The 10000-nt window shown below is 44.3% G+C and overlaps 1 protein-coding gene across 1 annotated transcript in view; it reads left to right on the top strand.

Annotated features, from left to right (window-relative positions):
* Nucleotides 1–10000, top strand: part of LOC108279602 (thyrotropin-releasing hormone-degrading ectoenzyme) — a 64210-nt gene that overhangs the window by 21218 nt on the left and 32992 nt on the right. Inside the window, exon 6 of the mRNA XM_053688424.1 lies at nt 9901–10000. This exon is cut by the window's right edge and continues 14 nt beyond it. Within this exon, the coding sequence (XP_053544399.1) occupies nt 9901–10000 (100 nt within the window). The remainder of the gene's footprint in view (nt 1–9900) is intronic.

Genomic DNA, 10000 nt, shown 5'->3' on the forward strand with positions numbered 1-10000 from the left:
TGAAGAGTGGGGATAGGTGAAGGTGAAGAGCGGGGATAGGTGAAGATGAAGAGCGGGGATAGGTGAAGGTGAAGAGCGGGGATAGGTGAAGATGAAGAGCGGGGGTAACTGAAGGTGAAGCATGGGGATAAGTGAAGGTGAAGAGCGGGGATAGGTGAAGGTGAAGAGCGGGGAAGAGCGGGGATAAGTGACGGATAACAATGGGGATAAGTGAAGGTGAAGAGCGGGGATAGGTGAAGGTGAAGAGCGGGGAAGAGCGGGGATAAGTGAGGGGTAACAATGGGGATAAGTGAAGGTGAAGAGCGGGGATAGGTGAAGGTGAAGAGCGGGGAAGAGCGGGGATAAGTGACGGATAACAATGGGGATAAGTGAAGGTGAAGAGCGGGGATAGGTGAAGGTGAAGAGCGGGGATAGGTGAAGGTGAAGAGCGGGGATAGGTGAAGGTGAAGAACGGGGATAGGTGAAGGTGAAGAGCGGGGATAGGTGTAGGTGAAGAGCGGGGATAAGTGAAGGTGAAGAACGGGGATAGGTGAAGGTGAAGAGCGGGGATAGGTGAAGGTGAAGAGCGGGGATAGGTGAAGGTGAAGAGTGGGGATAGGTGAAGGTGAAGAGTGGGGATAGGTGTAGGTGAAGAGCGGGGATAGGTGAAGGTGAAGAGCGGGGATAGGTGAAGGTGAAGAGTGGGGATAGGTGTAGGTGAAGAGCGGGGATAGGTGAAGGTGAAGAGCGGGGTAGAGCGGGGATAAGTGAGGGGTAACAATGGGGATAAGTGAAGGTGAAGAGCGGGGATAGGTGAAGGTGAAGAGCGGGGAAGAGCGGGGATAAGTGACGGATAACAATGGGGATAAGTGAAGGTGAAGAGCGGGGATAGGTGAAGGTGAAGAGCGGGGATAGGTGAAGGTGAAGAGCGGGGATAGGTGAAGGTGAAGAACGGGGATAGGTGAAGGTGAAGAGCGGGGATAGGTGTAGGTGAAGAGCGGGGATAAGTGAAGGTGAAGAACGGGGATAGGTGAAGGTGAAGAGCGGGGATAGGTGAAGGTGAAGAGCGGGGATAGGTGAAGGTGAAGAGTGGGGATAGGTGTAGGTGAAGAGCGGGGATAGGTGAAGGTGAAGAGCGGGGTAGAGCGGGGATAAGTGAGGGATAACAATGGGGATAAGTGAAAGTGAGCAGGATGTAAATAAGGATCTATAAGTCGTAGTTGTTTAACACTCAAGCTCCAGCACTTTCCTACTTAGCAAAACACACACACACACACACACACACACACACACACACACACACACACACACAGACCCTTTTTTCATACTTTTCATGCTGTCGGTGAGAGACAGAAAGAGAGAGAGAGAGGAAGAAAGAGAGAGACAGATATTAACAGTTCATTCATCTTATTCTTGGGAATTAGAGAGCCAGCCCTCCTCCACATCCATATATTGAGTTCCTCATCTGTTAAAAACACCAGACAGAGAGAGAGAGAGAGAGAGAGAGAGAGAGAGACAGAGAGACAGAGAGAGAGAGAGAGAGAGAGAGAGAGAGAGAGAGAGAGAGACTCTTAGTCCTTTAGTATCTTTTAAAGAGTCCTTTAATCCATTCATCTCTTAATAGTTTTGTATAAAAATGTAAACAAATATGAATGGTTCCTCATGCAGTGTTGCTGAGCGCCGGACGTTAAACACTCTGTCCTCGTCCCAGTAACTCACGGACGAGGCTGAGCGCCGGACGTTAAACACTCTGTCCTCGTTCCAGTAACTCACGGACGAGGCTGAGCGCCGGACGTTAAACACTCTGTCCTCGTCCCAGTAACTCACGGACGAGGCTGAGCGCCGGACGTTAAACACTCTGTCCTCGTTCCAGTAACTCAGGGACGAGGCTGAGCGCCGGACGTTAAACACTCTGTCCTCGTTCCAGTAACTCACGGACGAGGCTGAGCGCCGGACGTTAAACACTCTGTCCTCGTTCCAGTAACTCACGGACGAGGCTGAGCGCTGAAATTCCATAAATGACATTTCTTTCACGTCACAGCTGAATTGATTACTACTGGGACCAAACAGTGAGTGGAGTTTTACCCATCAGCCCCGTGGAGGTGAGGTCCAGCCGCTGCTCCCAATAAGCCTCACATCGTGGTAAAATAACTCAGCACATCGCTGCTCAATTTACTCAGTATACACACACACACACACACACACACACACACACACACACACACAGAATCCCCAGTGTTTATTTGTTTTTCTACATTCAGCTGTTTAAGCATTAATTTAAATCTGTTACTGTGGGCAGAAGCTGGGATCAGATTTGTGTACTCTGATATCGTGAATAATGTCTCACTGTGTCTGATTCTGGTAGAGTGATTCAGTCTGATTCAGTGATTCAGTCTGATTCAGTGATTCAGTCTGATTCAGTGATTCAGTCTGATTCAGTGATTCAGTAATTCAGTAATATAATCTGATGCAGTGATACAGTCTGATGCAGTGATGTAGTCTGATGCAGTCTTATAAAGTCTGATGCAGTGATGTAGTCTGATGCAGTCATACAGTCTGATGCAGTGATGTAGTCTGATGCAGTCTTATACAGTCTGATGCAGTGATGTAGTCTGATGCAGTCTTATACAGTCTGATGCAGTGATGTAGTCTGATGCAGTCTTATACAGTCTGATGCAGTGATGTAGTCTGATGCAGTCTTATACAGTCTGATGCAGTGATGTAGTCTGATGCAGTCTTATACAGTCTGATGCAGTCTTATACAGTCTGATGCAGTGATGTAGTCTGATGCAGTCTTATACAGTCTGATGCAGTGATGTAGTCTGATGCAGTCTTATACAGTCTGATGCAGTGATGTAGTCTGATGCAGTCTTATACAGTCTGATGCAGTGATACAGTCTGATGCAGTCTGATACAGTCTGATGCAATGATACAGTCTGATGCAGTGATGTAGTCTGATACAGTCTGATGCAGTCTGATACAGCAATACACTCTGATGCAGTCTGATGCAGTCTGATACAGCAGTACACTCTGATGCAGTCTGATGCTGAGCTCTACAGAGTGACACTGGTCTGTTTGTGGAACTTTGCGAGTTCTTCCTCTCCGTTCTCAGTCGGTGCGTGTTCTCCAGACCTCTTCTCTCGTGTTTAACCTGACACGCTGTGTTTTAAAGTATAATTGGCCGATTCTGCGAAGTGCCTCTGTGTTTTAAACTCCGTAGTCAGGGAAGCAAAACCGACCTGCCGACTTCGCCGAAAAGCAGCTCGTCAGAAACCCACCTGCATGCAGCGAGGTGTGTGTTTTTATGACAACACTGACAACATCGGATCTCATCAAACCCTCACGGATCAGACGCGTTTCTCTTAACGAGGTGTTTTAGCAAAGCCTCCATCTGCCTCTCTGTCACAACGAACCCCGAATGGGATCCTGTGACGATCTCTCAGTGCTAATCGGCTCTCTGTTTTTCCTCATTATTAACGGCACGTAATAAAAGTGATACATGATATAAAGCGTCATTTAGACTCGCTGTAATATCCAGATGGAGGAAATCCACAACAGAGAGACCACTTTCTCTTTCCAAGTCCATTCACACTCGGTTTGGCCGAGTGCCTGCATGTGAAGTAGCATAAAATGGAGAAATTAACTGCGTGTGTGTGTGTGTGTGTGTGTGTGTAGGTTATTGTCTTGTTATTAATCATCGCTCAAAAAGCTCCATCTGGCGAAGCTGCTTTTCTCCTGAAACTGTTTTCAGGTGATTTTGTTTAATGATCGTAAATATACAGAGGATTTCTGATCCAACACTAAAGCTGTGGAAATTATCACAAAGTTCCAAAAAAGCATCAATTGGACAAAACCAAAAAAAAAGAGTTTTTATGCTGCTTCCTGCTCTGAAAGTAAACCCCCCCCCCCCCCGCCCCCCCAACAAAAACAAAAAAACAAAAAACAGGACGTACTCGTATCCTTACACGTTACAATAATCATTACCTTAGACGGCGGAGGGAACGAAGACAGAAGCTAAGATGGCGGTCTGGTATCCTAGCCAGGCTAAGAAGAAACCCTCACCGGCCACCGCTCCCTAGCGTCTTCATGGCCAACGCCAGGTCACTTTCCAACGAAATGGATGAGCTAAGACTATGTTTATCATTGCGGACAGCCATCCGGGACAACTGCGTGATGATTATCACCGAAACCCCTAAATTCAGGATTTCCGGGCCCAGCTATTGAGTTAGCAGGCCGCTCAATCCATTGCAGTGACAGAGACAAGGACTCCGGTAAGAGTCATCATCGATAAGCTGATGTTCCTCTGATCTGGAGTTTCTGGCAGTCAAGTGCAGACCCTTCTATCTGCTGTGGGATTACTCTGTTGTTATTACAGTCTGCATACCCTGTCGGAATACGCTGAAGGGGTCTTCATCATTGCTGGAGATTTTAACCATGCAAATCTAAAGACTGCTGTGCTACTGAAATTCGATCAACATGTGAAGTGTTTAACTAGAGGGAACAATACGCTGGACTGTGTCTACTCCAATATTATTAAAGGATATAAAGCCTCACCTCTCTCACATCTTGGACAATCTGATCACTTATCACTACTTCTTATCCCAGCTTATAGTCCCGTCATTAATCGACAGGAAAACCATCATCAGAACTGTTAAAATCTGGCCTGAAGGAGCTACTCTACAACTGCAGGACTCTTTCCAGTGTACAAATTGGGACCTGTTCTTTAGCCATGAAGTAGAGGAAGACACATCCACAGTACCCTTCTACATCAGGACCTGTGTTGAGAACGTCAGCATTAACAAACGCATCCGTGTTTACCCAAACAGGATCGTCATGGGTGACGAAGGAGGTCCATTTGAAGACTGCGAAATAGAAATAGCCAGACAGAACTTGAAAAAAGGTATAAGATGCACAAAGTCTGCATACAAGGAAAAGACTGAGGACCTTTTCACATACAGGGACCCAAAACGTATCTGGCGGGGCTTTCAGGATATTACCAACTACAGGAGCAACACAGATCCACCAACTTGGAATCATACTACCCACTAGAAATCAAACTACCCACAGGGAATCAAACTACCCACTGGGAATCAAACTACAGGAGCAACAAAGATCCACCAACTTGGAATCATACTACCCACTAGAAATCAAACTACCCACTGGGAATCAAACTACCCACTGGGAATCAAACTACAGGAGCAACAAAGATCCACCAACTTGGAATCATACTACCCACTAGGAATCAAACTACCCGCAGGGAATCAAACTACCCACTGGGAATCAAACTACAGGAGCAACAAAGATCCACCCACTGGGAATCATACTACCCACTGGGAATTAAACTACCCACTGGGAATCAAACTACAGGAGCAACAAAGATCCACCCACTGGGAATCATACTACCCACTGGGAATCAAACTACTGGAGCAACAAAGATCCACCCACTGGGAATCATACTACCCACTGGGAATTAAACTACCTACTGGAATCAAATTATAGAAGCAACACAGATCCACCCACTAACTTATCATACTATCCACTGGGAATCAAACTACAGGAGCAACAAAGATCCACCCACTAACTTATCATACTATCCACTGGGAATCAAACTCCAGGAGCAACAAAGATCCACCCACTGGGAATCATACTACCCACTGAGAATCAAACTACAGGAGCAACAAAGATCCACCCACTGGGAATCATACCACCCACTGGTGGAGGAACAAAATGGCTTTTTTGCCCGCTTCAAAATAAAAGAATGAGACGACGTCATTGTACCTTCACTGGATGCTACCAATCACTCACTCATTATACAGACACATGAAGTAAGGCGAACTCTTGGCAGTGTAAATGTTAAGAAGGCTGCAGGGCCTGATGGGATTCCAGGAAGAGTGCTCAGATTCCTATGCCCATCAGCTTGCAGAAGTGTTTACCAGCATCTTTAATCTGTCCCTGTCACAGGCTTCTGTACCTGCCTGTTTGAAATCAGCCACAATTATACCGGTGCCAAAACAAACCAACATCACCTGCTGAAATGACTATAGACCTGTGGCACTCACTCCCATTACAGCAAAGTGCTTTGAAAGACCTGTTTTAAAGCACGTCAAATCCCACCCACCCTGGACGAGCACCAGTATGCCTACAGAGCAAACAGATCCACTGAGGATGCTCTCCACACAGCACTGACCCACCTTGAACAGAAGGGGACATATGTGAGGATGCTATTTATAGATTCCTGCACGACCTTCAACAGTATTTTCCCCAGCAAGTTGGTCACTAAATTGCTCGACCTGAGTCTTAGTAACTCTTTTTATCTAACCGCCCACAGACTGTCAGACTTGCTCCCCACCTTTCTAAAAGCCTGACTCTCAGCACTGGCACACCGCAAGGCTGCGTGCTTAGTCCCCTTCTTTATTGTTTGCATCCCCACACATCCCACAAACCCGATCATCAAATTTGCAGATGACACGACAGTGATTGGATTCATTACAAATGGGGATGCTCACAGAGATGACGTCTGCAAACTTATTGGATGGTGTACAGAACATCAAGAAACCCGTCCACCACGAGGATGCCACTCCTCTAAACATCAACGCAGAAGTAGTGGTGAGAGTGACTAGCTTTTAAGTTTCTGGGAACACACATCACTGAGGACTTGGTCAGTGAACTCTGCTGCCTTGGTTAGTAAGGCACAACAGAGGCTTTATATTCTAAGGATGCTCAGGAAGGCTAACCTTTCTGGGGACTTGCTTATGTCCTTCTTGCACTGCTCCATAGAGAGTGTACTAACATACTGTATTACAGCATGGTACGGAAATTCTTCAGCAGCTGACATAAGACCTTTCCAGAGAGAGTTATAAGTACAGCACAGACAGTAATTGGACTTGCTCTGCCCTCCCTGGATGACACCTTCAGATCATATTGAACTAGCAGCTTTCTGAAGGATGCAACTCATACTTATCACCAGCTCTTCTCTCTGCTGCCATCTCTGCTGGTAAGCATTACAGGGCCTTTAACACCTGCAGTTTCAGACTTAAAAACAGTTTTGATCCCAAAGCCATCACCAAACTGAACACCATAAAACACTCTCACCCTCAAATATAGTGAATGGTCTGCACTTATATAGCGCTTTTATACAAAGCGCTTTACACTGTGTCTCATTCACCCATTCACACACCAATTGTAGCAGAGCTGCCATGCAAGGCGCTAACCTGCCATCGGGAGCAACTTGGGGTTCAGTGTCTTACCCAAGGACACTTCGACATGTGGAGTCACGTGGGCCGGGAATCGAACTGCCAACCCTACGGTTAGTGGACAACCCGCTCAACCACCTGAACCACAGCCGGCCCAAATATAGTCATAGTGGAATTAAATATTTGAGTGCAATAATCTCTTGGGACAATGTGCAATAAAAAATTTCATGGATATGTGTATGCATATGTATATGTGTCCAATGTGCAATGACATCCAATGGCATCCAATGTGCAATGACAATAAAGGCATTCGGTTCTACAACAAAGGCATTCGATTATACAACAAAGGCATTCGGTTGTACAACAAAGGCATTCGGTTCTACAACAAAGGCATTCGGTTCTACAACAAAGGCACTCGGTTGTACAACAAAGGCATTCGGTTCTACAACAAAGGCACTCGGTTCTACAACAAAGGCATTCGATTATACAACAAAGGCATTCGATTCTACAACAAAGGCATTCGGTTGTACAACAAAGGCATTCGGTTCTACAACAAAGGCATTCGATTCTACAACAAAGGCATTTGGTTCTACAACAAAGGCATTCGATTATACAACAAAGGCATTCGGTTGTACAACAAAGGCATTCGGTTCTACAACAAAGGCACTCGGTTGTACAACAAAGGCATTCGGTTCTACAACAAAGGCACTCGGTTCTACAACAAAGGCATTCGATTATACAACAAAGGCATTCGATTCTACAACAAAGGCATTCGGTTCTACAACAAAGGCATTCGGTTCTACAATAAAGGCATTCAATTCTACAACAAAGGCATCCGACTCAACAATAAGGCATTCGATTCTACAATAAAGGCGTCCGATTCTACAATAAAGGCATCCGATTCTACAATAAAGGCATTTGATTCTGCAATAAAGGCATTCGACTCTACAATACAGCATTCGATTCAACAATAAAGGCATTTTGATACTACAATAAAGGAGTCCGATTCTACAATAAAGGTGTCCGATTCAACAATAAAGGCATTTGATTCAACAATAAAGGTGTCCGATTCAACAATACGGCATTCGATTCAACAATACGGCATTCGATTCAACAATAAAGGCATTCGATTCTACAATAAAGGCGTCCGATTCTACAATAAAGGCATTCGATTCAACAATACGACATTCGATTCAACAATACGGCATTCGATTCAACAATAAAGGCATCTGATTCCACAATAAAGGCATTCGATTCAACAATACGGCATTCGATTCTACAATAAAGGCATTCGATTCTACAATAAAGGCATCTGATTCCACAATAAAGGCATTCGATTCAACAATACGGCATTCGATTCTACAATAAAGGCATTCGATTCTACAATAAAGGCATTCGGCTCTAAAATAAAGGCATTCGACTCTACAGTAAAGGCATCGACTCTACAGTAAAGGCATTCGACTCAACAATAAGGCATTCGACTCAACAATAAGGCATTCGACTCTACAATAAGGCATTCGATTCAACAACAAAGGCATTCGATTCTACAATAAAGGCGTTCGATTCAATTTGGACGCTGAATATCCTAACTGATGTGAAATATGTGGGAACATTGTTTTAGTTTAAGATTTATAATAGATGTTTCAACGTTTTCACACTTAAGGCTCCTTTAAGGAGGTGTAGAGCTTCATTACAGAGATGAATCAGTTCCATTAAAATATCAATATCGGCATTAAAAATGGGTTGAGTTTGAGAAACTGCTGGAGTATTGTTTAAAGTGGACTTGTTTAGAGGCTCATCCTTGAGTAACACTATTTAAACACTTTGTAGCGGATCTTAAGAGACTTAACGTACGGAGACTGTTTTTTTACCGTCTACACCAGTTGCGGCTCGATTTATTCAGGCATCGTCGATGATCTCGTTCATTTTGAGAAGGAAAAAAATAACAGACCGGTGCAGTTTTAACCCCGATGGTGAAGTAGACTAATAAATATAAATAAATAAAATGTAGATCCTACTGATAAGAAAAGGGACAGCAGAAATATGCTCACAATCAGGGCATAATCATACACACATTCACACACACATTCATACACCACGGACACTTTAGACACGCCAATCAGCCTACCATGCATGTGTTTGGACTGGGGGAGGAAACCGGAGTACCCGGAGGAAACCCCCGCAGCACGGGGAGAACATGCAAACTCCACACACACACACACACACACACACACACACACACACACACACAGGGCCACGGTGGGAATCGAACCCCCGACCCTGACCCTGTCCGTTTCTTAGTTATATTATATTCTTCCACTAAAGAAGTGTAGACCATGTTATAAAAAGCATTTGTACACGAGGCATGAAGTCGTTTATAAAAAAAAATAAAATAAAATAAAAAAAGTCAAACTAAATAATTCTCAGGTTTAAACTGTTTTAATGAATGTATTGATGATGCAAATGTGATGAAAGAAATAATGATGTATTCTCCAGCTATGATATATTCGTGTTTAATGCACGGGTTATTATTGTTTTATTTATTTATTTTTTTTTACAAAAGAATATCTTTAGAATGATTTTTAGATATCGGCCATCAGTACAATATTTATTCATTTATTAATATTCAATATTAATAATAGAACATTTGATAGAACACAACAGCTTTAGAAGTCCGCAAAACATTGTGTGTGTGTGTGTGTGTGTGTGTGTGTGTGTGTGTGTGTAGTGGTTCGGAGACCTGGTCACTCCAGTGTGGTGGGATGACGTGTGGATTAAAGAGGGATTTGCTCATTACTTCGAGTACGTGGGGAGCGACTTCCTCTTCC

Source organism: Ictalurus punctatus, chromosome 19 (assembly GCF_001660625.3).
Source record: "Ictalurus punctatus breed USDA103 chromosome 19, Coco_2.0, whole genome shotgun sequence".
In the NCBI taxonomy this organism is placed as follows: Eukaryota; Metazoa; Chordata; class Actinopteri; order Siluriformes; family Ictaluridae; genus Ictalurus; species Ictalurus punctatus.